General features: G+C 50.9%; 1 protein-coding gene across 1 annotated transcript; it reads left to right on the top strand.

The window, feature by feature from the left end:
- On the top strand, positions 1 to 24,226 carry MICALL2 (MICAL like 2). The gene is made up of 17 exons (XM_059861994.1): positions 1 to 224; positions 6,559 to 6,607; positions 10,129 to 10,270; positions 12,708 to 12,868; positions 13,471 to 13,592; positions 13,932 to 14,603; positions 14,816 to 14,985; positions 15,841 to 15,916; positions 16,057 to 16,172; positions 16,710 to 16,859; positions 19,556 to 19,611; positions 20,102 to 20,225; positions 20,666 to 20,756; positions 21,118 to 21,191; positions 21,480 to 21,594; positions 22,506 to 22,552; positions 22,644 to 24,226. The coding sequence occupies exons 1-17, from the start codon at positions 82 to 84 to the stop codon at positions 22,727 to 22,729; spliced, it is 2,394 nt and encodes a 797-aa protein (XP_059717977.1). The 5' UTR covers positions 1 to 81; the 3' UTR covers positions 22,730 to 24,226.
- Positions 24,227 to 27,819: the final 3,593 nt, after the last annotated feature.

Raw genomic sequence — 27,819 nt, 5'->3', positions numbered from 1 at the left:
GCACCGCGCGGCGCGGAGGGTCCCGGCCCTGCCCGGCCCTGCCCGGCCCCGGCCGCGGCGCCCTCCGGCTCCCCGCGGGCCATGGCGGCCATCCAGAACCTGCAGCTGTGGTGCCGGCAGCAGTGCGAGGGCTACCGCGATGTCAGCATCACCAACATGACCACCTCGTTCCGCGACGGCCTCGCCTTCTGCGCCATCCTGCACCGACACCGCCCCGACCTCATGTGAGTACCGTGCCGGGCATCGAGGGCCGCGCCAGGGCTGCCGGCCCGGCGGGGCCGGGACCCCCCGCTCGCGGCCCGGGACCCGCGCTGGGCTGTGCCCATCCTGCCATCCATCGAGCTGTGCATGGGATGTGCCCATCCCACCGTCCATTGAGCTGCAGACCCCGGGTCCTCCATTCACCCAAGAGCCCTCTCCAGGCTGTGCCCATCCCGCTGTCCATCGAGCTCTGCATGGGCTGTGCCCATCCCACCGTCCGTCGAGGTGCAGACCCCGGGTCCTCCATTCACCCAAGAGCCCTCTCCAGGCTGTGCCCATCGCACCGTCCATCGAGGTGCAGACCCCGGGCTCTCCATCCACCCAAGAGCCCTCTCCAGGCTGTGGTCATGCTGCCATCCATTAAGTTTGGATGGGCTGGGGCTGGCCTGCTGTCCATTGAGCTGTGGACCCTGGTCTTCCACCTTCCCTGGGCTCTTGCCCTCCCTGTGGGCACATCACCAGCAGCGTTCTGCTCACACCCACGCTGAGAATCTCCAAGAGAAAAGCTCTGCTCTCCCAGCCTACGTGCTGGTTTTTTCCATACATTTTTCCTTTTTCCCTTTTCTTCCCTCAGTAGCTGGATTATAAATGTTCCAAATGCGTCCTTTCCATTGCAAAACAAGTTCAGGCACTGATCTTTGGGGCAGCATTTCCTTCTTTGCTGTTGTGTTTGCTCTGGCTGGGCTCTTGCTCAGCCCAACAGCAGCACAGTGCTCACAAGTCGCGAGGCAAGGGCTGTTTAAACAAAATGCAGTAAAAGGGCAGGGCCCCACAGCCTCTGGATTCCTGCACATCCTTGTTTTTCCCATCTAGAGCTCTGTCTGTGGGAGCTTAAGTGCTTTTCATGTCTTGCTGGGGCCATTTCTGGTGCCCTGTGGGTTTTGAGCTGTCCCTGCCCAAATGTTGACATATTGGAAGGTGAATGGCCAAAGGGAGTCACAGATCCTGCTTCATAGCTTTTTTTTTTTTCTTTTGTGCTCTTTGAGGTGGGATTGAGGGGGAAGATGAAGGCAATGGAGCCCTGGAAAGAGTGCCCAGGAGTATTGATTTAAAGCATTAGGTCTCTCCTGGTCAGATGTGCCCAGCTGGGTGAGGAACAGATTAGGTGGTCTGTACTGCAGTTCTCCTCCTGTCCTGTCTTCTCCCTTTTTCTTCATGCTCTCAGGACAGCCTGCCACATGGGTTTGTGTGCAGCCATCCTTCTGGCAGGTGTCTTGCTTCTGGCTGAACCCAAGAGAAGGCCTCTTGTCTTCTCTCCTCTGTTACCTTGAAACTTGACAGAAGCTGGAGCAGGCTTGGGCAGCAGGAGGTTGGCACCCTTTGTTGTCCCAGTGCTTGTGCCGTCACCGTGGTGTTGCTGTGTATGACTTCCTGACATGTTGTCATGTCCATGTGACTCCAGATATTTCCTTTCCTTCCTTTGATTCACAGTCCCAAAAATACAAAACACCGGGGCAGAAGGGTTGAGGTGTTCTCGTGGAGGGGCTGGGACTGCTTCCTGCAGCTGGCCCATCCGGAGCACGGCTGTGCACAGGGGCTCAGCGATGTGAGAGCTGGAATAATCCTGTTGCCCAGTTTAGTGAGTTGTTTATAATCCTTGAACTGTGCAAAAAGGGTTGTGGATAGACATCTCTTAAATAAATTTTCCTGTGCTGGAGAGGGAAGATGTTCCTTGAGGCATCTGTCTGTTGCCATTAATTTTCTTTTATGGTGGGCATTCTGCCTGACTTTATTTGGGACATCACAAAAGCTCTTTCTGACTCGGACCAGCTCAGCAAGGGCTGCCTGAAGGTTAAAGTAAGAGAAGCCTTTATTTGTCACCTCCTTCATCCGTGTCAGTGCTGTAATCCAGGAAAGCACCACGTGTACTACTGGCTGGGCAAAGTCCTGCTGGAAGGAAATGGTGCCTTTGGGTGGTTGGTGGCCAGGGTTGCCAGCTGCCATGTTTCAGATCCTGGGGCAGAATGCTTGTGCAGATTCTCCATGTATCCCAAAAAGCTTCTCTGACTGTTCTGCATGTGTCACTGTGACTTCTGCTTCCCAGGGGTCCATCCTTGGCTCCTGTCCTTGCGTCTACCAAGGACCTAGTTAAAGATTAAAAGCACCAGACTGAAAGTAAAACTAGAAAGGGGTGTTTGGGGTGTTTGCAGCAGCTCTTCTGCATAGGTCACTTGCAGAACATGAGTCAGTCACAGCATCAGTTTTGCAACAGTGTGTTTTCTGTCTTGGTTTACACAAATTACATTCTTGGACTGAATGCAGGGGATTTCTCCTGCAGGAGCCTGAAAAATTACCAGGAAAACTTCAAGCTCAAAACGTGGACATAAACATGGGCTTCTCTTGTGAGGTATGAGGCTCAGAGGGCAGGCTGATGTGGGTCTCTCCTTCCTTCCTGTTTTCTTGCTGGAAAACGTATGGAAAATATGATAACTTCTCTCAGACAGCCAGTGTTGGCTTGTGTGTTACCAGTGAACAGGGCAAGCTGTGTAAAATTAGAAATGCATTTCCCACTCACTTCCCACTCATGCAAGGATGCTTGGGGGAGTGAAGATCCATGCTGAATTACCATGGAAATCCACTTTTTTGTCCTGGATAAAGAGTGCTTCAGAGTCAGTCCCAGCTGGGCACAGACACTGTTTCAGGCAGGCTCCAGGCCATTTTCTGGGATGGTTGTAGAGCCTGGGGACATCTCTTGTCAGAGGAACATCAAGCCCCATGGCAGCATGGTAGGAGGCTGAGGTCAGCAGCTGCCACATGTGGTGGTGAAGGTTGTGCAAGCTTCAGCCAGGATTTTAGTGGCCTTGTCCTGATAAATGAGTTAGAAGAGGCAGGGGAGCTGTGCACGCTCACGCAGATATTAATGCCAGATGTCAAAGAAAGGTTTTGATTAAGATCCTTCTCTTCATCCAGGATCTTGCTCTTTCCCAGACTGCAAGCTGCTGCTCTGGGAATGGGCTGGTGGTGAAATCCCCCTTGGCAGCTGATCAGCAGCAGTGCTCTTTCCCCCAGCAGCATTTCCAGGTCAGTGGCAGCTCAGCAGGGCAGGATGAGGTCACGCTGGCCCTGCTCGGGATGGGTTGTCAGCAGAAGGCTGGGGTGAGGCAGAGCTGCCTGCTTGGCTTGGTGGGTTTGTGCTTTGTGTGACAGACCTAGGCAGGGGGGAATGGCTCAGGGTTCATTTTGGCAGCATTCTGTCACTTGCCAGCCAGAGCATTCCTCAGAGGAGGATGGGCACATGGGGGACATCTCCCTCCTGGAATTCCCAGCCTTGTCCCACCTTTGCATCTCCAGAAAGAGCACAGCTGAAAGGTCCTGCTCGCAGCAGAGCATGCTGGATTTGAGCCCCCTGTCCAAGGCTGTAAGCTGGCAAAGGGTGCCTCACTCCTTTACAGTGATCCTTTTGACTGCACATCTTATTGTCTCTAGAAAAAGTAGCACAAAAGTGCCAAAAAGCAGAAAACTTTTTTGGTGCCATTGAGGCTCTGGGATTTTTTTTTTGCTCAGTCTGCTCCAAGGTCAAGTTTCCAATCAAGTTAGTGCTTGCAGCAGCAGAGATTCCTCCTGTCTGTGGAAGCACATGTGCTTGCAGAGGACTGTGGCATGTTTGTGAGTGCTGGGTCTCTGTAGCTGGAGCAGGGGGTGGTCACAGAGATTTGTGGGCATGGGAAATGCTCAGCCACTTATTTGCTAAGGGAAGGGTTTTTTTTTTTTTCAGAGCTAAAAAATTCTCCTGGTTTAAAACAGGAATAAAACTATTCCTGTGCTTGTGAACTCCACTCTGACTTGTTTCCAACACTGGAGGCCTCTCTTGGGTCACATTTATATTTTTCACATTTTCCAATTAATTCAGTTGCCTGTGTTTTCTCAGTGGAGAACTCCTACTTCTCTGTTTGTATTACCTTTGCTGTCTTAGGATTACATTGGTCCAGAGAGCTTTGATATTCCAAGATAGGAGATGCACCAGCAAGATCAATTTCCAAAAGAAATACTAGATGTAAGCAGTTCACCTGACTAGCCAGGGAAACAACGATGCTGAGAGGTCGGGGGACTCTTGAAATGGCCAAATAACCTGGTTGTTTGCACTTTCTTTTGAGGAATAGAAGGGGATTTGAGACATTCACCATCAAAAGATTGGGGTTTTTAGGTCTCTGCTGCATGTCAGGGAGTGCACACACCACCACAGCAAACATGTTGAGTGTGGCTAAGGTCACTGACTGACAATAAATCCAGTGTCTTACAAGTCAGAATGACCAAGGAAGCTGGAGCTCCTCTCTGTTCTTGCAGTGTTTTGCTGCGTTTCCATGCTACAGAGACTGGGAGCAGAACTGGGAGTGAGGCAAAGAGCTGATATCACCTCCTTCAGCTGGGTCTTAAAAAAAGCCAGTTTTCTGGCCTGACTTAACCCAAGGATAGTTTTATCTATTGTTTCACTAAGACTTTTTTGGCACGTGATTATTTTTGTTGCTCTTTTTAATCCATTGTCTCAGGGAAGGGAAATCTTTGGGCAGGAGCACTGCTTGAAGAAAAACCTCTGCAATTCCCTTTGATTTTGTACAGGAAGGACTCTGTGGTTTAGAGGTGGGATGTGCCTTGTCTTTGTGTGCTCCCTGGGGGAGTTTAACCTCAGGGTCTTATCTGCCATTCCTTCTCTCCTTGTCCCACATGGCAATACCAGATGTGGGAAGCAGGGGGGAGGCAAAGGCTGTGGCATGATGAGCAAGCCTGTTTAAGGTTCCTCTCTTATTTATGATGTAATGCTCCACTTTCTGTGCTGAGGAGATAAAGGACCTGGCTTGCTCCTTGCTGTTACAAGCAGTGGAAAAAGTTGCCCTGCTGTGATACAGATCATGTGTTTCTCTCATGAATAGGGTGCTGTGAGCCAGCTTTGCCCTGGCTCTCAGAGTTACCCTGACTCATCCCAGAGGAGAGGGATGGGCTAAGAGGGTGGGTCCACACTGGGTATAAAGGTGCTACATACAAGGAATGCCAAGTTGGTGCTGTTTTCTGTTTATCAGTGAGAATTCCCTTCTCAGGTATCAGCCTCTCGCTCAGCTCTGTGCCAGCAGACACAAGGATTGGAAGGTGAAACGGGGTTATCAAAAAGGAATTGACCCTGCCAGCTTGCCTGGGCAGGAGGAAGCAGTGTTGGAAAGCAGGGCTGCCAGCCAGCAGCCAGTTTTGTGTTCCCTGTTTAGCAAGTGGCAGTCAGTTTCTAACAAAGCTGATGATGCTGTTTCCTAAGCAAGGGACACGCTCTGCTGTGGCTGAGGGAGCACTTCCAGAGGGCTCTACTTGCAGCAGCACAAACTCTCCCCTGTGCTTTCATCCTTGTCCCAGCACATCCCAGGTTCTCAGTTCCCAGCACAGTGCAGGGAGTGTGGTATCTGGGGTTGGACCAGGGGAGGGAAAGCAAATCTGGGGAGAGGTGAAGAGAGAAGTGATGTCTGGAGACAGCAGAAAGGAGTTGTTGACTTTGGCTTGGATTTGTGAACAGTAACTGTCACTTCCTTTTCAGTTACTGATTATGAGCACAAATCAAAAGTTACAGCCCTAGGGAAAGCAGACTAAAATTTCTACTGGCAACTTTGGTGTTAGCAGATGCAGTATGATGTGGGCAGAGGTTTTCCCAGGCAGATCCCTGGTGCTGGTTTTGTGGAGCTCTGCCAGAGGAAAAAAGAAGATTTGAAGCCAGAACTGATGTGTTGCTGGACCCAGGAGCTTCTGAGATCAGAGGATATGGGTGTGTTGGAAAAGCATGTGATATGTGCAGTGTGTGAGGGATCCGTGAGAGACCTCCCTGGAGCTGAGCTCTCTGTGTGGAGACAACTTTCAAGGCAGGAGAGGAACATGGAAAGTGCTTTTGGGGAGAGAGTGTTCATACCTGGCCAGCAGGTACTGGTGTGTCTTTTTGAGTGGGAGGGAAGCAAGGCTTTTCTGGGGGCCAAGAAACCACCCCATGAATTAGAGGTTGCTCCTGGCTGTCTCAGCAGAACCCCTCAATGTGCCTGGGATGTTTTTGCACCAACATGTCCTGTCCACAGTCAGCTGTGGGAGTCAGCCCTGCAAAGGCAGATGTGCCAGAATTGTCTTGTGCTGCCTGTGGGCAGATGCTGTGCCCGCTGCACATCTCTGTCCTGGGTGCAGCAGGTCTGTGACTCTCAGGTGGGACCTGCCATGCTGCCCTCTCTAGAGCTGTCCAGGGGTGGATGGGATGCTCTGAACCCTGAGCCAGCGCTGGAAGTTGTGCAGCTCACTCTACATCACCAACCTGAGATTTTTCCTCTTTTTGTATTTCAGAAACTTCGACTCCCTCAGAAAAGAAAATGTGTATGAGAACAACAAGCTGGTAAGTGACTTTTAATGTTTACTTTTGGTCTAGTCTGGGATGTGGCACTTTGCTCATGTGATTTAGCAACAGAAACCCTGCAGACACAGCGTGCCCACGGTGCTGTGTTCCAACCCTGTGCCTTATTCTGCACCTTCCAGCCTTCTCCTCTGGACAGCAATGTCCAGCCTGGCTGGCTGCTTGAAAGCACCTTCAGACTGTTCACTCTTCTTAGCTGGCCACGCAGTGATGCCTGTTCCCAGTGTGTCCTGTGGCAGCAGGAGCTCAGACAGAGCTGCTAGAGCTCAGAACATGGACATGCTGAGTGTGTGATGCTCCTGAGGGGTGGAGCAGGAGCTGGGAAAAAGCTGGTGTGAGAGAGGAAGCACAGGGAGTGTCCTCCCACTTCTGTTCCTTCCTGGTGCAGGGGATCCAGGTGGATACATCCTAACACCTGTCTGGATGCTGCCTGGACACTTCACTCCAGCCTGCTATTGGAGTTTCTCATGTTCTTTCCACAAAGGAAATAGAAGCTAGGCAGGCCAACCCCCTTCTGCACTGGATTCTAGCATGGTCTTAGTGATCCAAGGAGGGATTTTCCTCTCCCTCTCTCCATTGCAAAAGGAAAGGCAGTGAATATTACAGCACTTCTCTTCCCTTGGCGTTGCTCCATGCAGTTTCATGGCTGCTTGACAGGAGCTTGGGATATGAACAAACCATGGCAGCTTACCCTTGTCTGGGGTGGAGGAGTGACACACTCTCAGGCAGTGAACTGGCTGAAGTGCTTCTTGCCTCTGGAAGAGCTAAATTTGTCCCCTCATGGCTCCTTAGCTTCTGCTCCCCTTCATCCCTGGCCATGTCCTCAGCTTCCATCACAGACCCTCTGTGCCCAGGCTGGGGCTGCAGCCTGTGAGCAGTTAGTGACACTCTGGGGTCAGCCCTGTGTGTTCCTCTCCTCAAGGGAAGATTCAGACCATGCATTTTGCCCTGGAGGTTTGGTGTTTGGCAGGAGTTGGGGCCTCTTCTCCATGGAAGCATATCTTGGCTGAAGTGCTGAGGAGTGTTGCTCCTTGTCCAGCTGGGCTGATGGTGTCTGCTTGTGTCTGGGAAATGAGCTCTGCGAGCTGCCTCTGCTGCTTTTATTAATGAAAAGCTTCTTTGTGCTTCTCATAAAGAGTTGTTCCCCTCCTTTGTTGCAGTCTGTGTGTCCCCTCCTCCCCCTTTCTGAGTTTCTTTTATGGCCTTTGTTTTGCTCTCTCTTCCTTACTCCACCTGCTGTGGGGTGACTTGTCTGTGTTGTCCTTTCCCTGCTGGTGTCCTGGCTGTGCTGTCTGTGGGACTGTCCCTCCACCTCTCTGTGCTCCTGGGCTGGCCTCCCCCTCGGGCTGCTCTCCATCCTAGCTCCTGCACTACTTTGCTCTCTCTGGCTGTCCTTGGGATACAAGAGGGGCTGATGTCTCCCAGCATTATTGCTCTGCTATTGTCCAGACCCTCCTTGATGTTTACTTGTTAGAGCCTTATTTTCAAGGGCTGTATTGTGCATGAAAACAGCCTTGTTTGAGCTGCAGTTTGCCATATAAGGTCATCTGTCAAGGAAGAATGTGTCACTTCTCATGTTCTGCAAGACCAGCCCCAAACCCTAGAAAAATTTCAGTTGCTGGCCCTTTTTTTGCTAGAGATTTAAGAAATATATAAAGAGGAGGAAAGTTTCTAGAGGCCTTGGAGTCAGTGCTGGTGGAGGGTGGTGTGGTGTAGCAGGTGGAGCCTGTGCCAGAGGGAACCTGTGCCAGGCTAGCTCAGGTGGCCTCAAGCATATCACTTTCCCATTTTGCATGGACATGGCAGCAGTGGCACTTTTCTTCCCCTGGAAAGCCCTTGGAGCTGCACTGATGAAAACCATGATGCAAAAACATGTTTGTCCTTTAAAGAGCAGCCTGGGCAGGCAGGCAGAGGAGGAGGGTGACTGGGTCCTGTTAGGTGCTGATCCTGTTGGGTCTCCAGGCAAGAGCAGCTCCCAGGAACACGAGGGTGCTGCAGGCACAGGGAACACCATGTCCCACTGGTGCTCTCTGCGTTGCTCACCTGGCTCTGCCCAAACCAGGTGGGAGCACAGAGCATCCTCCTCTCTGTGGTCCAGGCAGCCCCTGGCTCGTGTTCCGTGCCCGTGACCGGTGTCACCTGTGGCACAGTGTGGCAGGAGGTGGCATGACCTGTGTTCCCACTAAACCTCACCCCAGCAATGTCCAGCAAGAAAACTTGACTGGTCAGACCAGTTGTGCAGCCAGTGCAGTGGGGAGCCCTCCAAAGAATGCATTAAGTACCAGTTTACAAGACAGGAAAGTGCCAGGCTGGGCTGGCAGCTGGGGTGACACAGCCGGTGGTAACTGGCTGAAAGCATTTTTAATGTCTGCTCTGTTACATTTTTACTGGGATACTGAATGGAAAAAAATGTAATTATCTTGCTGAAAAATAGTGGCTGTTTGTTTCTTCTAAGCAGGAATGGTTGGCTTGTACACCAACACTGTGTGTGTCCGTGCCAGAGGTCAGATGCGGAGGGGTTTAATATATTCAAGGGGTTTTTTAACCCTTTCATTGTGGACTTTAGCAGCAGCCTTCCTCATGCCTCTGGTCCTGCAAGTGCTGTTTTCCTTTGCTGCATTGGCATTTCAACAGGGATGCTCCAAAGGGGGAGAAAAGGATTTTTCCCCATAATTTGGGAAGGAACAAGGCTGGAGAAGGTCCTTAGTGAAAGCCCTAAACTGAGCTGGGCAAGAGTGAAGTTTGGTTGCTGGAGTTTTTTTTTTATTTCTATTAAAGGCTTTTTTTCAGAGGCAAGAGAAAATTGCTTTCACCTCCTTTACCTGCAGTTTCAAAGCAGAGACACCAGAAAGAGGAGTATTTACCCCAAATACATTTTAGGCAGCATGGAAACAGTTAAACTGGAAGGGAGCTATGTATCAGGAATTTTTCTGCATTACACCTCTTTCCCCCCTCTCTGCTCTGGGAGAGCAGGGTCCCTCCTGCAGCCCAATTTTCAGATGGAGAAGAGCAGGCAGTAGGAGGCTGGAAACTTTAACACAGCACTCAGAGATGAAAGCTGCCTGCAAGCACCTACCAGCCCACCGTTAATTGGGGAGAGCTCAGGTTGGGCTGGGAGCCTGGAAACAGCTCTGCCAGCCTGGACTGACACATCCCCTTCTGCCAGCCTGGCTCTCTGCAGCTGTGCACTCGCACACACAGGCAGGCTGGAGGAAGAGCAAGGCAAGCCCAGGTGAGTTGCTGTGCACTGAGCTATGGCCAGCTTGCCAGGCCAGATTTTTGGCTCCTTGCCTGGGTTTCTCAAGGCAGTGGCTGGAAGCCATGACTCCGTTGGTTCCTATGATGTAGGAGTTAAACTGGTGCAGCTGTTCCCCAGCAGAGTTATTTTTATTAGAGTGGGGCTGTTTTCAGTGCACTTTCTTACTTATGATGAGGAGCAGCTCTGCTGCCTGCCGTGGATAAAACCCCTGTATTTTTATTTTTATTTTTTTCCCCTTCTCCAGGCATTTCGGGTGGCTGAGGAGGAGCTGGGGATCCCAGCCTTGCTGGATGCAGAGGATATGGTTGCTCTGAAGGTACCAGACAGGCTGAGCATCCTCACCTATGTTTCCCAGTATTATAACTACTTCCATGGAAGGTCTCCTAGTAAGTACATGTTCCCTGGAGGGCTGGGAAGGACCAGGGCTTCATTTCATGCTTTTCCTTGCCTCCTGACAAGCTTGGAAAAAGCAAAATAAACTGCACAGAGGCCTTTTTGGTACCAGAACTGTTTCACTGGGGGGATCTGAACTCTGCACACCAGCCTACAGTTGCACCAGTGCTTTTGGAAGGGTACAGGGCCATGTCTTGTCTTTGGAACTACAGCCTTAAAATTTAAAATACAGTCTAAAATTTCTTGTGGTCCAGCCAGAGAGGAGCACGGAAGGTTCCTCTCCATGGTCACCACCTCAGCTTTCCATTCTTGAGCACCTCCACCCCGTTCCAGTCTTTGCCACACCTGAGGGCTGGTGAGAGCATGGAGCAGAACAAGGCTGAGCTTGTCTGTGAGGCTGTGCCAATGTGACAGCATCAGTGGTAGGGCTTGTACAGCACAGTAGCACTGATAGAAGGGAGGAGAAGAAAATTATCACCCTAACTGACATAATTGTGATAGAAATTCTGTCAAACATAAAACAGAGCTGCCAAGGCATTATATTAATGTACTGGAGAGTTTAGCTGGGCTCACTGGAGCATTATTTTAGTCTTGGTTTATATTTGGCTTTAAGCTCACACAAAATGAAGTAATATAATAAACCAATTTCACAGGGTCCTCCAGAGGAAACTTTCTAAAGTGGGACATGAATGACTTAAGTGGTTAAGGTGAATGTAAATGGAGAGATGTGTATAGAGAATGTCCTACATCTTGGAAGGAAAGCACAATTCACTCAGAGCTGCCTTTAATGTTTCAACTCTTCCTACTTCTCACCTCTTTACACATTTAGGCATGCTTTTTCTCTCTCTCCACAACTTCTTCCCACCCCCTCTTCATTTTTCATTTCTTGTTTTAAAACTGTTCTGATTGAAATCAAACAAATTCCATCATGTTCGTGCCAAGTGCTGAGAATCTGGGTCAGGCTGGGGTCTTTGCCCCCTCCCCCCTGCATCTTGTCTACCACATCATCAAGCACAGCACATTTTTATACTCCCACAAGTGTCCCTCAAAACACTTTGGTTGCATTCCTGTTGCTGGGGTGAATGGGAATGTCTGAAAATGAGCCCAGCCTGGAATGTGCCCTGTGACACCGAGCGGAGTTGCGGACTCACAGTCGTGCCCTTCAGATGGGTTCCAGCAGGACCCCGAAACAAGCAGGACACAGGAGGGCAGGGAGGGAGAGCAGACAAGGTTTTAGTGAGGTCATGCTGTTGTGGATAAGCAGAGTTGAAGCCACCCATCTTTGTGCTGGGCTTTGGGAATTCAGTGGGTGGCACACGTGGGAAGTGAGGGGCAGTCTGAGCCTGAGCTGTGTGCTGGGTCGGCTGTCCCCTGCTCCCTGCAGTAGGAGTCCTGGGTGTTTATTTGGAGAGTTGGCTTTCTTGAGGGCAGACTGCTGGGAACTGGGCTCCCTCTCTGCTCCCTGCCCTTTCTGTGTTTACTGAGCAGGGTATAATCTCTTTTCAGATGAGTGGCCATTGAAGTGTCACTTGGAAAGTGAAGCTGTGGCTCAAATATCCCTCAAGGAACACAGAGACATCTCATTCAGAATAAAAAGTGGTGCAAGAATAACATCCCTGTGAGACACTTGGGGTTTGTGTCTGTAAAAACTTTGCACAAAGCCTTATTTCCCAGGGAAGGTTCCCTGCACTTCTCAGGGCACAGGGCACCATTTCCTGCTTGACTGAAGTGTGTTGGAGATTATCTTTCCTCCACTTGTAGTGAATGTTGAGGGGTCTTATTTCATCTGCAAAGAAAAGAGAATGGGGCATTTTCAGGCTGCTTGTGGCAAGTCTTGGTTTCCACATTAGCACCTCTATGGCACCTCCAAGTCTTTGCAGAATTACCCATTTTTAGTGGTCATTTCCACATTCAACAAGGCTGTTTGCTCTGTGGGAGTCCCAGCTGGGATGTGGGGTGGACACTTGCAGCAGTGAATGTTCAGGCTCTGTAGGAAGTCTGGAGCACAACAACTTGAATGAAGCAAACCCTCTGTTTGCAAACCCTTCAGCTCCTTAGCCATAACACCTCTGCCTGTTCCAGCAGGGCCTGTTCCAGCTGGGATCAGTTCCAGCCAAACCATGGGCTGGAATTGAAAACCCAAGGTCTTGTTCTCACCATTGATGGATGGATTTCTTCCCTCTTGCATTTCTCTTCACGAAATTCCCTGAGAAGAGAAAAATCAGCAGGTTCAGAATGTTGTTACAATTCACTTGTTGTCTCTTGCCCCTCAGTCCAGTACAGAACTGCTCATGAAGGAAGTCTGTGTCTTGTGTGCTTTTCATGTTACCCATCAGGCACCTCTGGATATTCTTACTTTGTAAATTATTCCTAAACCAGTGAGTTTTCCTTATGTTTCCTTAAAAATATTCCCTTCTTCCATTCTTCCAGTTGGAGGCATGGCTGGAATCAAGCGTCCTTCCTCTGAATCTCCAGAGCAGCATCCTGGGAAGAAAACTGCTCCAGAGCCTCCTAAGCCAGTGCCACCAAAACTGCCTCCTGCCCACCCACCAGCCAGAGCTAAGCCAAAGGAAACCTCCCCAGTTACCACAGTAAGAAATGTGGGTTTGGGGGTTCCTTATACCTTAAATCTGTCCAGTGAGATGGACAGTACTGGGCTAGTCCAAGGCTCCTGCTGGTAAGGACTTAGTCCCTAAATTTAATTCAGAGGTCTGATTCTGGCATAGATTGAGGTGGGAGTCACTGGAATAACATCAGTCAGCCTGGATACTTCCTGAACAGGATGTGGGTGTCTTAGGACATGGATGGGCTGTTCCTAGATATTGGGGATGGAGATTTTTACAAGATGTAGTGTTATTTTTGCTAGAAAACATTGATCCAAATATTTGATACTGTTTCAAAGCAGAGTAGGGATGAAAACAGGATAGAAGCCCTTTCCCAGCTCATTTAAATCAGAGACCTTTGCCTATAGGCAGACAGGGCACCCTGCTCCTCTGGCTTTGTGGGAACATATTCCCCATGCTCTGCCCTTCCAAGGGCTGTTCCACTTCTGTGACTTCTATGACCAAGGGATTGGAGGGAGAGGGGATTTCCTGGGTGACTTCTCTGTCCTGGCTGTGCATGCCAAACACTCTCCTTCTTGGGAGATTTGTAGCTGTGCTCTTGTCTGCTCACCCTCTGCTTCTCCCCACAGAAAAGGGTCCTGGCAGAGAGTGGAAATGTCCCCAGCAGCAGCTGTGGGGTCTGTGGGAAGCATGTGCACCTGGTGCAGCGCTACCTGGTCGATGGGAAGCTCTATCACAGGAACTGCTTCAGGTACAGCAGCTCTTCAAGGCAGGGGCACATTCCTGGGGCTCACAGAGGGCCAGCCTGGTTCTTTGGGACTGGAGAGAGTGGTGTGGCACATTTTATTCAGAGTGGAGGCAATCTGGGCTTGCTCTTGACCTGTGTGTAAGGGAAACTGTCTCCACAGGTCTGTTTTCATCTACACCTTTCCTGCTTCAGGCTGTGCTATCAACACAGTTCTTGTTCTGGTGCCTGAGGAATGTGCACACAGGCACACACTGTCAGTGGATGGTGGAGTCGTGCCTGCACTCCCAGCTGTGTGTCTCCCAGCACTCTGGAGGATGTTTCCTGAGATTTTTGTATCCACAGGTGCAGGCAGTGTTGGAACTTGCTTCTTCCTGGAAGCTACAAAGCTGGGCCTGAGCCCGGTACATTCATCTGTACCAGCCACCAGCAGCCTGACAATGTCCAGGTCTCTGGTCTCCACAGTACTGGGAAAAAGCCTGACAGTACCCCAGCCCCTGCTGCTGCCAGGGTGTTCCAGAAAGCAGCAGAACCCAAGAAACCAGAGCAGGTGTTGAAGAAACCCAGCCAGGAAGGCCTCACTAATTCAACCAAGCCATCTGTTTCATCTTCTGGAAGCTCTGGCTTCAAAAGTGTAAATACTCCATGGTCCTCCTCAGCTGTAAATAAATCAGATGAGTGCAAAGGTGCCTTGTTGGGAAATAAAACAGATCCCCATGAAGGCACCCCATCAAAGCCTCCTTGGACATCCTCCACAACAAAAACACAGCAAGCCCGAGAAAACTTTTTTCGGTCTTTGGAGTCCTCCAGCAATAAAACTTCTGAGACTCAAAAACAAGTCCAGTCTCCTCATGGCCCTGATAAAACTGCCCCTGCCAGAGGCACTGCTGAGGTCAGTCGAGTGAATGCTGGGAAGGATCAGGCACGTAACCACATTATACAGGCTCTGTCTGCATCAGGCACTTCTCCAAGCAGGCCAGGAGGACTCAGTTCCACTGGCTCCTCAGCACCTGGCAGGTAAGCACTATTTCTCTTTCCCTTTTTACTGCCAAGATGTTCCTTGGGATAATTTGAGAAGCCTCTCCCTGCATCTTTCTTTGCTTTGTCCTGACTGCTCTTGTGGCTCAGTTTTAAGGGCATGTAGAGGGACACATACAAATCATTGGAACAGAGGCAAATAAAAAGGTCCATCCTTTCAAAAAGACTCACCAGGTTGTTCTTTTTTGCAGTGGCAAGTTTTCTCCCACCAGTTCTCAGAGTCCAGCTCCAAAACCACAGTCCAGCAAAACAGGGTGCACAGCACCAAAGCAGGAGAAGATGACAGACCCTGTGCCCAAGAGCCAGGCTGCCAGCAAACCTGTTGACTCTTTGCACAAGCCAGAGTCAAAAGGCATCAAAGGTGAGGATGAATGAGTCACACAGTTCTGCCTGGACACAGCACTCCCACTTTATGCCTTCTTCTTGGACAAGTACAGCAAATGTGTCCATGACTCCTGTCTTTTGTGTCTGTGTTTTCTGAGCTGTGGGGCTCAACACACTCCCTGTGTGCACTATCCCTGTGCAGCTGCTCCCTCTAGCATGGTGAGTCCTCCTCTGAGGATCTCCAGGTATCTGAAGTTGTACTTGCTGTCATCAAGCACTGGGATCATGGTGGCTTTCAAAGGCTTAGGTTTTCCCAGATGGGAGACCTTGCCAGAGCTTTGGGATGGTTTTTTGATTGTAGTTGCAGGTCACCCAGCCTTCTTGTCTGTTTTGTACCAAGCTTCCATCATGGTGACTTAGCAGTAGGCCAGGGGATGATATCTGGGGGTTCCAGTTGTCCCAGGCACTTTTAGGTGGCTGGTATTTTTTTGGGCCAGAAGAGCTGTCTGTTTGCAGTTTGCTGTGACTTTGTGGGACTTTTTGTCTCTCCCTCTTCCCACCCCAGCCTTTAGTCTCTGAGATCTGAGCTGTTTGTGTTGTATTGCTGTTGAATGTGCCTGTTCGTGTACTCTGTGGCTGAATTTCTGTAACTGTGATTGATCTGAAAGTGACAAAATGCCACTTAGATTACCTGCTACCTATTGTATCTGAATCTGTCCATGTTAAACTTGTTGAGCTGGTGCTGGTTTGCTGCAGTAACATCATAGTACCTGCCCAAGTGCATGCTTTATCTCCTAGGATTCTCCTGAGACTCAAATCTGGCATGTTTCTTTTTATTGGATATTTTTGTTCTTGTGTATTTTTATTTACCTTGCTGTGTTCTTTTCTTCAGGAAGCACAAATGTTGCTGACAACAAGTCTGAGAGCCCAGAAGGGTGGAGATCTCGGTTGAAGCCTGTAGCCAACAAGTGAGTGTCTTTGGAGCTGGTGGGTTTCCATGACAACTGTGACCATCCCACGTGGAGATCCACACCAGGATGTCCAGAACTTTTCCTGTGGACCATTCAGCATGAGGGATTTTTCCTACCTTTGTCTTTTTTCTTTGCAGGGACCAAGATGGCTCTAAGAAACCTACTGATAACTCCCAGGTGGCAGCAGGGAGCCCAGCACTGAAGGAGCCAAAGCCAAGCCCATTAGTAGTCCCACCAGCAAAGCAGGACTCTGGTATGAAGGAATAAAAGCTTTGCCTTTATTTTGCTCATCAGGAAGGTGCCAAGCATTGCAAGGCCCATGTGAGGAATGTGTTGGTGGAGAATGTGCCTTTGCTTTCAGGGATCTTTGCTCTCTGCACCTGCTTTAGCCTTGTGGTGCCTTTATTTTGTGCCTTTGATGGGTGGCCTCCCATCCTTCCCCAGGGAGAGGGACTCAGTAGCCATAGGGTTCCCTTCTTCTGCAAGGCAGCCAGCAAGATTCCACTTACTCTCTCTTGCATGCTTGTATAATGTTGAGAAATCTTAGTGATGGTTCCCAGCTGTTTATTCTTCTCCCAAATGTTTATTCTCCTCTTACTCTGGCCCTGTAATGAGTGTTTTTTCCCTGTTTACTTTGGCTTATGCCCTTCATTATCATCAAGAGAGGAGAACTAGGACTAGAAATGGAGTTTGGTAGTGGTGACTGCCAGAGACATTGGGCATTAAAGGGATTTTATGAGATAAGGGTTGAAATTTCTTACCCAAAACCTGTCTGTGCTTCTTAATCCAGCTTCATCTGGTGGATTCACGAAGAAGTTGTTGATTCCCAGCTCAGATCTTATCAGGAGCTGTCAGAATTCAAAGCAAGACTGGAAAGATCCTGGAGGGTCTGCCAAGAAGGAGGAAGATGGCAACCAGTTGAAAACAAGCACTGCTACATGTAAGATCTCTTCTGCCTACTGAAGTCACTCTCTCCCCTGCACTGTCAGGGAGCAGCCTGAGTGGTCAGTATGGGTTATGTGTCCCAGAGTTTTCTGTGACTATAACCCTCTGGCTGCTGTCATGAGGGCAGAGTCTGTGTAATTGATTTTTATTAGCCAGCTTGGCCTGAGCAGGAAGCAGCACGGCCAGAGAATTCAGTGGGAAAGGAAGACATTGAAATAGGAATTTTTCAAGGTCCTGCCCTGTCATTCTTTGGACTTAGTGCTATGAAGAGGATCATCTCCTAATTTGGGGAACTGGGATCCAGTTGATGTCTCTGTCCCTCTTCAGCTGAGTGGCTTTAGGAAATAAAAGGGATGCAGAGAACTGCCATCCAGAGACTCCAGCTGTCAGGACCCACAGGAGCAGGAGCCAAGACTGCTGTTTCTTTGATTTCCAAAGATGTCCTGACCAGTTTGTCCCTACTCTTGATCCAGTTTCTTTCTCCTGTTTGTTCAGCCCCAGCTTTACTGTGCACCTCTCCTCCAATGCCCAGTTATCCTTGCTCTGACATATCCCACAACAATGCTGAGGAAATTTTCTGGAGCTAACCTGATGTTTGCTGCTGTCCTGTTTGCTCAACTTCTTTGTCTCCCCTTTCCTTACCCCATCTTGCTGTGTCTTACCTGTCTGGAGTAGAAGATTCACACAGCAGGGCTCAGTCCTGCCCCTGATGTTTGTCTTGGAGCAAGCAGGATGGGTCCTGGTGGATCAATGACCTCCTGCCTTACTTTTTGTCAGCTGGTTCCAGTATTAGCCAGCACCTTTGACAGCTGCCAAACATTCAGTCCCAGTTGTGTTGTCTTTTTTAAAGGTTTGGTGTGCCTCCTTTGCCAGCATTTTCCCAAAACTTCCCACCTCCTCTTTCCCAGCCTCAGCCCCAGGGTTCAGCACTAGTCTCTCCCAAGCAGTGAGTGAGCTGTTAAGATAAGGGAGGCTGGGTTTATATCTGTCTTTCTAAAGGTTAATGATTGCCATGGGGGAGGGCCATTGGGGAATGTTCCTGGCAGTGTCCCCCCACTTTTCCCCGGCTGAAAGGCTGGTTCCTGCTGCTGTCACTGGGCAGGCTGGGGGTTAGGGACAGAGCTCTTGCTCCTCTGTGTAGATTTTTACCTCTGCACTCAGAGAGAGCTGTGAACAGTCAGCTGCTGTTCCTGCCCTCCATCCTGGCCTTGTGTTGAGCTGGTGAGCATTTCTGTAGATCATTCATTTTCTTTGGTGGTAGGTGGTGTTTTCTGCTGAGAAAGGAGGCTCCAGGGGTTTCCTGCCAACTGTCCTACTTCCAGCTTGCTGGCAAGCAACCAACCCATCCTGTGTCTGTCAAGCCACAGCCTGAGGGTATCAGGAGATATCAGATCCTGAGCTGGTCACAGGGTGTCATTTTACAGGCTCTTCCCCTGCAGTGACCCTGGCCTTCACTCCATCAGGGGTGCAGCTTTCTGCTGTGGTTGGAGGTGCTGCAGAGGCCGCCTGCAAGGAGCCCAGAGGTGCAGGAGTGAGCTGGGAGAGGGAAGTGTTGTTTAGGCAGACAGCTCAAGGCAGGACAAGTCCCTCTTGGAGGAATCTTTAAGAGAAGTGTGAGTTGCAGGCAGTGCACAGGCAGCAAACCAGCAGCATCCAGAGGGAAGAGATCCCTGACAGAGCCCAGCAGTGCAGGAGCAGCACAGCCACATCCAGCATCTTCTCCTTTTGCACTCCTTCTAGAAAGCACAATAGAGCAAGGGCTGGGCAACTGGAGAGCTGTCCTTGAGCTCTTCCTCAATCTCCAGAGACTCTCAGGAGGCTCCCCTAGTCTGTCTGTCCTGCCTTTCTGCTTGTGTGTGCTGAGCCTGCATTGCTGCTGCCTTTGTTAGAGCCCTGCTCTTTGATAGCAGAGTTTTCCTCCCTTATCACATCATCCACTCACGCCTCTGTTCCCTCTCTGTGGTAATTATCCAACCCAGCCCCTTGGGTATCCAAATACCTCACACTCTTCTGTAGTTATCCTTGCAGCACAGTTGGGCAGAGGAAGCTGAGGCACAGTGGAACAAATACACATTGCTTAAGGATTGATTTTAATAGGTGTCCAGAGCCTGAGTAAGGCTGTGTAGTGGGGCCGAAGGGACTTCTCACCTAGGAAGTGTTTTGTGGGAGGAATTGAACCTTAGTTTCTTGAGATCTACACTGAGGTCCCCTAGACCATCTTTGTTTCATCAGTATTTACTGATACTCCTTTGTAAAAGAGCACTAGAGGGATGTTTTTAGTATGACTTGGTGTTTGCTGTGACAGTAACCCTGTCTTTCTGTGCTGTCCTTTGGAACCTTAATAAGGAATGGGTTTTGCCACAACAAATATCTTTGGGTTTTAACAAGATAGTGAATGAACATGCAAGTCAGTATGTTGGGTGGAAGTTCCAAAGTCACACCTGAATTAGGTGACTCTCTATACCCTGGGGTTGAAAGCAGCAACCTGTGAGCTGAGTGACCAACCAGAAGGAGTAAATCAGGCTGTGAGGATATGTCACTTACTTTGGTCAGGCATATGGATGCATGTGTATCATCTGTGACCTCTGTTGGGTAGCTGGGACCTGTTGTGCTCTGGTAGTCTGGGACAGGCACTGTCCCACACCATAAAATGATTTAAAGGTTGTTGTGATGTTTTTATCTCTCTTCTAGTTGAACTCGCTGTTCCAAAAAGCAAAGGGAAGCTTCAAGTGGTGTCCCCAACCAAGGTATGGCTGGAAACCAGGTGTAAGGGGAGCAGGGTGGGGTCATTAAATATCCTTCTGGTGTGCTTGTCCACATATATCTAAGTTTGTCTTATTAGGAGGGTTTATTTGGATACCCAGGGAAAGGGTGAAAGGCTCTGGGGCAGAACAAGGTGGAGAAGCTGCTGGTTATCTTCCATGCAAGGAGACAATCAGAGCTGGAACCAGACAGAGCCAAACAAAACTATGGCAGACATTGCATTCCCCACAGGAGGAGGGAGAATGTCTGCAGACTGACTGGTGTGGGGGACTTACCACTGACAGAGATGTGTCACAGCCTTGCAGTGGCCACTGCTCTTCTGTGAGCAGCCAGCTCTGCCCCTCTGCTGGCCGGGCCCTCCCAGGCTGTGGCTCTGTAGCTGGGCTCCTTATGCCCTTTCCCATCTCTGTTGTGACCTCAGCAGGCAGTCTCAGGGTTCCTGAGCTGCATTTGGTCCTACAATTTTTTCCCTAGCTGCACCCAGACTACCTCCCTGAGGAGAAAATCCAGGAGAAGGTTTGTGCCATCGAGAAGCAGCTGGACGAGCTGGAATTGAAAGGAGTGGATCTGGAGAAGCAGCTGCGTGCCTGTGAGGGAGGTAAGGGAGCCCTGGTGCCAGCTCTGCTCTGCTGGGGGGGTGTGGGGCTCAGGTCCTACCCCTGGGCGCTCTTGGCTCCATTTTTAGGCTGCATGTGAGTCACCAGGTTGCCAGAGGTACCTGGTATACAAAGATAAAGCCCAGAGGATTTTGAACCTTCTCTGGCTGTTTTGTAACTTTATTTTTGAGCAGGTCTTGTGTTTATTTGGGTGAGGATCAGAGTTTTGGGAGTCCTGTAGCAGAGGATCCATAAGCAGCTTCCTTGAATCCACAGGGAGTGACCTGCATCCCTTGGACCCAGGAGCTCCAAAGATTGCCTGTTTTCACTGGAGGTTGCTTGGGGCTCACATAAGTCATCCTAGGCTCTCCCTCAAGAGATTGTGTGTTTGAGCCAGGGGGGCTGAACTGATGCAGCTTCTTGCCCTTTGTCTCCTCTGTAGATGAGTCTGAGGATGCCCTTATGGTGGATTGGTTCAAACTGATCCATGAGAAACAGCTGCTGCTCAGACAGGAATCAGAGCTGATGTACAAGTGAGTACAACCAGAAATTCTCCTGTCTGCTTGTGCACTTCCTGTGGGCAGTGGAGGACAGGGAATGTGGCAGCCCAAAGAAATCATGTGCCAGTTGGTGGGATGAGAAGGGTTGAGGGTGTCCCTGGGAGAACTGCCAGCATCCTCATGTATTAGCTGGTGGGCTTTGAGCACCCAGGGCCTGTGAAGAGGTCATGAGGAGGGAAACTTCAGAAATGTGATGGAGGAAGATTTCCTCTGAGCCACCAGCTCCTGCCCAGGTGGTGGGCAGCACAGAGATGAGGCTTTAACATGACAGGAGAAGGATCCAACCCTGGGGCATGACAGGGCAGTAACTCATCACTTCTGTCTTTCCTTCCAGGATGAAGCAGCAGAACCTGGAGGAGCAGCAGTGGAATATTGAGATGGAGCTGAGAAGGCTCATGAGCAAACCAGGTAAGGATTGGGCACACTGGGAGTCCTGCTGGCCCCAGGAGCTTCCACCTTGTGTGCCAGCCCTGGGATGTCCTTTAGATCTGAAGGCACTGCAGGGACTGCACTGTGGCTGTCCCTGGGCAGACTCCCTGTGACATCCAGCCCACCTCTGCTTTGTGAGGGCATGTAGGATGTGCTCCTGAGTGTGAGGATTGTAAAATTAGCCCTGCTGGAGCAGGATGGAGGCAGGAGCCACAGTGGGGAGGTACTGCCTGTAGCTGTGAGATGGGCTTCCCTTGTCTTGTGCAGAGGAACTGAAGACTCCCAGGGAGAAGGAGCAAGAGAAGGAGCTGCTGGAGTCGTACCTGAACACGGTCAATGATCGGAATAATATTGTGGATTGCCTGGATGAGGACAGGCTCAGGTGAGGGTGGGAAATGAGCCAGGCTCAGATGGTGGGAAGTGAGCCAGCACTGCTGTATTTGCACTGCTGCCCAGGCTGTAGGGTGGATGAGTGGCTGTAGTCCAGACTTCTGCTCCATGAGAGGTGGGTGGTCACCTGTCATCAAGCATCTTGTCCTAAATGCTGCTGTCTTTGCATCCTTGGCAGCTGTTGGGAAGAGATCAGGACCACTGCCCTGTTCTCTCTCAAGCTGAAGCTGCTGTGAAAACTGGGCTGTGAAAATGTGGAATGCAGGGGAGGAGAGGGAGAGGCTGGAGATGGGGAGGCTGCATGCAGTGTGGGAGATGCAGGAGCAGTCTGGGAACATGAAGTCAGGAATGTGCTCATCTGCTGCAGCAAGTGGAAGAACAACTGTAGCCAAGAACTGGATCCTTCCCAAGTTCAAAGGAAAACTGTGTCAAGTAGCTGAATTTGTGCCTCCTGATCCTGAGAACAGCCTCCATTCCCTGACCTCAGAGCACCAGCTCCTGCATGTGGGTTCTGGTACTGCTCAGAACAGGGTGGTGACAGCAGTGTGCTTGTCCCTGATGGCAGTGAGCACCTCTGTAGCACCCTGGGCTACTGTGTCTCAGCTTCACTCATCTGGGCTGTGCTGGTGTCTCACCACTCCGTGAACTCTGATGATTCATCAGCCAGCTGGGAGAAAGTCTGGAAATCCCCACACAGGCCCTTGCTTTCAAGGGAACCAGATGGAATTTGCTAATGTCTAAGACTCTAACTGTTGGGTTTTTTCCTGCAGCCTTCTCAGGGTGTGCTGTGGAGGTTGGTCCTTTCTTACTGGGGAATAAGAGCAGTATTTGCATGGCCTTTGGTATCTACCAGCCTGTCACAAGCACAGGAAACTTTTCTGATACCATGCTGTTCCATTACAGAGAGAAAGAGGAAGACCAGATGTTGGCAGACATGATACAGAGGTTGGGTAAGGGCCCTCTCTCCTCTTCCAGAGCAGCACTGGGGCTCACTGGGGCTGTGGGTCTCAACCTGCTCTGTGTCTGCTCCCTCTCCTGCAGATGGATCTCTTGAGAGCCAGGAGCCAGAGAGGAAGAAGAACAAGTTCCGCTTGTCCAAAATATGGAAGCAGAAAAAACAAGAGTAAAGCTCAGGAGCTTGGTGTTCCTTTCCCAGTGGTCCAGAGAGACCCATCAAAGGTGTGGTCCTTCCTCAGTCCTGAGTTCTTGGAGCTGTGCAGGACTGTGAGAGGCCCCAAGAGGCCTATCAAAGGTGTGGTCCTTCCTGAGTGCTGCTTTCCTGGAGCTCCTGGGCTCTGAGAGGCTCCTGTGCTCCCTGACGTGGAGACTGCAGGTTTGCTGCCCAAAGGGACAGTGTGAATCCCCTCTGGCCCTGGTATGGAGCCCAGGGATACCTTTCCCAGCACATGGATTTGTAAGACTGTTTTCCTTCTTTGGCTCTGGGTCCGAGCTGGTTCAGCCTTGTTGGCAGCTCAGGAGGGCAGAGCTCAGGTTGCCCACCCAGTGCATGGGTCAGTACAGTCCTGAAAGCAGGAGCATGGCCCTGCATGGCACCCCACAGTGTCCCATAGCTGTCCCCAAGGCTGCAGCCAGGACACTGCACTGGGCTGTGGAAGGGCCATTGTCCCTCCTTTCCTCCCTCTCTGCTTGTGCTGTCCTCTTTGGCCAGGATCAGAGATGCAGAGAGGGAGATGCTACAGGGCAAGAAGGATTGATGGTTTCCCTCTTACCACACCAGTGCAAACTGGAGGCTCCATGTCTGGGGGGAGCAGAGAACAGAACCTCTCTGTGTCTGTGGTGTGGGATGTTCTCCACCCACAGCAGTTTCAGCAATAGTGATTTGTTTCCAGACCTCTTTTGGAAGTTGCTGTAGGCTGATTTCTCAAAGCCACGAGAGGCTGCTCACTGCTTCATTCCCTCTGTGGGGGAGATTTGTAGCCTCCTTATTTCTCTGACTGCTCAGTGAAGCAGTGTTTTCATTGTCTGTGGCCTATCCTGATGAAAATGAACAGAACTCTTATTTTAATAACCTGGTGCTAACTTGGGAGCACAAGGGAATTCATGGATTTGCCTCACCCCTGAGTCTTCTGCATGGGACCAATATTTCAGTTCCTGAGCTCCATCCCTGGACATCCAGTGCCCTCAAGGGGTGTTGTGGGTCACCTTGGTGAGAGCAGGAGTGTAGGAGCAGGTTCTGGGCTGTTGCAGGGAGCCTTTCCACTCTTCCCTCAGTGCAGCCAGACACCTGCCCTGGGTGCACCCTCTCTTCCCAGTCAAGCAGGGATGGAGACAGCCATGGAACGATCCGATTAATTCATGATGCCTCTGGTCTGTGTGGACCTCCTCCCTCCACGCCAGCTCCTGGGGGTTCCTGCGGGCGCTGTTGGCCAGCAGGAGCAGGGGTGGGTTTTGCCGGAGGAGGTTTGCTGTGCCGGCGGCAGAGCAGAGGTGATGCATCCCTTTCCCACGAGGTGGCAGTGGGACTCTCCGGGCAGGGATGTGCTGGGGTGGCACCAGTGCCCGAGGGGCTTCCTGGAGCCCGCAGGGGGGACCAGGTATGTGCAAGTGCTGGGATACCCCCAGCCTGCATATGCTCTCACCCAATAAAGAATTACTGGAGCAAATCTCAGCATCCCAGTGTGATTTGGGGATACTGTGGATATGGCTGTCCTGGGAGCACTGATAGTCCCTCTCTGCAGCTCCTGGTGTACCTGTGATGGAGCAATGCTTGCCCACAGCCTGCAGGGCAGCTGCACAGCAGTGGCACCAAGGGGATTTTCACCGACTTTGTTTAGGTGTCAAACTCACCCCTGCTGTCAGGTAAATGCGATTCCCCCCTTGCTGCTTTAGCATCACACACTTCCCAAAGTCTGTGGGGTCCCAGCCTGGCCAGCAGATGTGGGAGAGGTAAGAGGCAGAGCTTGTTCTGCTACAGCTGGACCGTGGCATTGGTGACATGGTGGCAGAGCCGCAGTGTCACTGGTGGAAGGCTGATGGAGGCTCTGGCACCTCTCTGCCCCTGAGGGCCTGTGCTCACCCAGAGGGGAAGACAAACTGGTCTGTGGGGGCATGCTGACCACAGGGGCTGGCATGCTGTGCCTTGCCATCCTGGTCTGCTTCTCAGGAAGCTCTTTCTTCACTGGTGTGTAAACATGAGGGGAGGGAGGAGGGCTCCTCTTCCAGGCCTGGGAAGTGGCAGCAAATCCCCAGAACTAAACCTGCCTTTGTGGGCTGCCAGCTGAGAGGAAGGGAGCTGAAACCATCTCTGCTGAAGGAGAGAAACATCTTTCCTGGTGAGCTATCCCAGGCTGTCCTTATTGCTGGGCTTTCATCTTTTCAAGCTCTGATTCTCCAGCCTCAAGAAGTTTAGTCTGCATGGATTTGGGGGTTGGTGGCAGCATCATCCAAACTCATCCAATCCTTCCCTCTCCAGCCTTCACTCACTTTGAAAACAGGCAGGAAATGGACCTCTGCAGGAATGTGATAACAAAGTGCTTAAACAACACCCCCAGGGCCCTGTGGTGGCAATGGCTGGACCTGCTGTTGGTTTGCTTCTGTGAGAAGGCCAGGCTGCTGCCAGATAGCAGGCAGGGGTACACCTGCTAGCTACCTGCCCCAATAACAGGTTTTGAAGAGCAAACTGCTCCTTCTCCCATCTGGAGTCTGTTTGAGATGGCAGCCATGGTCTAAGGGATATGAGGTTCACCTGGAAGTGCTGTGTGGGTTTAGGTTCAAGTAGTCTCTAGGTAGAAAAATACTGAGAGGGAGGGGAGACAGAACCCAGCCTGCCTCACCATGCTGCTGGTGTGAGGCTGACTGCAAGACTAACCTCAGTTATTTCTACACCAAAGATGGGAGGGTAAATAGTGGAGTAGTGATCCAACACATCCTGCTCAGAGTCCCAAGCTCCTGTCTGTATGGATGGAATGCTGTCTGGCTGTGGCCAGGCTATACCAAAACCAAGCTCTGTACAGCCTGTCCCACAGCTCCTGCACACCCTGACAAATGTTGATGGTGACCATGAGAGCAACCCAGCTTGTTCCTCCTTCCTCTGCCTTGAGTTTGGGACTCATAGGATTTGCAATTCCACCATTCTCCTAATCCAGTGCTTGAAACGAGCCCTAGAAGAACTAAGCTGTTGGCTAAGGTGGAGAAAAGGAATGGCTTTTCTCCAGCTGGCTGCTTTTAGCTGAGCTGATTCCCCTGCCTGACCCCTGTTTGCTCTCCTGGCACAAGCAGCTTTGCTCACCCCGTGGAAGTGCTCCAGAAGGCAAAGCAAGAGGATTTGGCCTTCGGACTGAGCAGCAAGGGAGGTGCTGGGAAACCAGCTCTCGACTGCCTCTCCACAGTGGTCACTCCTGAGTAATTAGGCAATCCAGGCACCCTCCTAGAACTGAGTGGGAATCAAATTCCTCTCCCTTCTCCATGAGAAAGGGCTGTTTGTGCTCTGCTCCAGCCCTACCAGACGCCGAGCCCCGAGGTCAGGCTGGCAGGGGGTTGACAGATCCATGGCTGTGTGCGTGTGGGTGTCTGCATTTCGGTGATGATTGAGGCCTTAATTACTCTTCTAGGTCAGCTGCTCCACTTCCAAAATGGTTTTAAGGGGGCTGAGCTTCCTGCTCATTTCCTGATGGCCTCCAGTCGGGTTCGTGGCCTCACCAGCTCCTGGATACCTGGAGTGCTGCTGCTGCTGCTTTCTTTGCAGCTGAAGACGAGTATGGGGGCTGCACAGGGCCTGGGGCTGCACCCCTGAGCCTCTGCCATTGCGGGGGCTCTTGGGGATCCTTCTGCAGGTTTGGGGTGCTGTTGGCTTTGTCACTTCCAGACTTGCAAATGAAGCTGTGATTAGGCTGTGTGTGTGTGTGTGTGTGTGTGTGTGTGCGTGTGTGTGTGTGTCTCTTCTGCTGTTTTCTTTAATTACAATCTCCGAGGTAATTTCTGACGCATCATTAACAGTTCTGAGTAAACAAGGGGAATTCTCCAAATTATTTGCCATGAGCACAAAGGGAAATCGACTTTCATCGTCTCCCTCTTCATCCAAGTAAGAAACTGATCTGCAGTGAGCATGGGGATGTTGTGGCTGCCCTCTGATGCTTTGAGTCTCTTTGAGACAGAGCAGCAACACACCCAGCTTTTCCAGCTGACTGAGGCCAATTCTGCCCACAGCTTTTTGTCCCCACTGCTGAGCAAAGTGTTTGGGACTCGTCACCATGCAAAGTGCTTCTTGCCCATGACAGCTTTGGGTGCTGCCTTTGAGTGTTCACCTCCTGTTTCCAGCTGGATGAATCGGAGCACGAGCTGCTCAGGAGATGGGACAGTGCAAAAGCATCCTCAAGGCTGTGTCTCAGCTTGGAAGGTAACACCCTGGTCATGGCTGTTGGGTTGAAGGGTAATACTTGAGACCAGAGTGGATTTAATGAGGGAAAGAAGGAGCAGTGATATGGAGAGAGTGCAGGGCTGTGGAGGGAAGGAAGGAGCACTGAAACAGAAGAACTTGGAGCCCAGGAAACTATGTCTGAAAAAAAAAAGAACTAAAGCAAGAACTCACAGGGATGCTCCTGTGCCCTGTGAGAGCTACAAACACACCTGGCAGTGGGAGGAGGTGGCTGGAGAGGGCTGCTTAGCCGGGTGGGAGAGCACTCCAACCTAGTGCAGGGCTCAATGGAAAGGGGCCTCATTAGAGGGGTGGCACGTGGAGCTCAGAGCAGGCAGTGCCTCTTCTGGAGCATCCCTACCCCTGCCCTGCTCTGACAGCCCCTTCCTTCACCCACGCTCCAGCACGGTGGCAAAGCATCTGCGGCAGCAGCCGAGGGAGCGAAGATTATTTATATTCATGCTGCAGCCCTGCCAGCCGTGCCTCTGTTATCTGCCATGCATGAATATTATTTGAATACGGAGTTTGTCGTGACTATTCTTCCGCGTGAAACGAGGGATTTGCTGTGGGATGGGAGCCCTCCCTCTGGCTGTCAGGCAGGAGGGGTTTCCTTTTCCTGTCTCGTTGGAAGCCGCGTCCCCAGCAAGGTGAGACAGTGGACACTTTTTCTCTTGTTAATATCCATGTCTAATCTCCTCTCAGAGGGGCCCTTTGTCCTAGACTGTAGCCAAGATGAGTAATTCAGGGATAGATGAGACGCTATAATTGGTTTGTGACAAATTAAAACATTTTTCCTTCAGAGCTGAGAGCAGGACTGTGGTCTGGAGCTGTCAAGCGTCACAG

Source organism: Haemorhous mexicanus, chromosome 17 (genome assembly GCF_027477595.1).
Source record: "Haemorhous mexicanus isolate bHaeMex1 chromosome 17, bHaeMex1.pri, whole genome shotgun sequence".
Lineage (NCBI taxonomy): Eukaryota > Metazoa > Chordata > Aves > Passeriformes > Fringillidae > Haemorhous > Haemorhous mexicanus.
The sequence above is the reverse complement of the archived record's forward strand: the minus strand, read 5'-3'. Positions and strand labels throughout refer to the sequence as shown.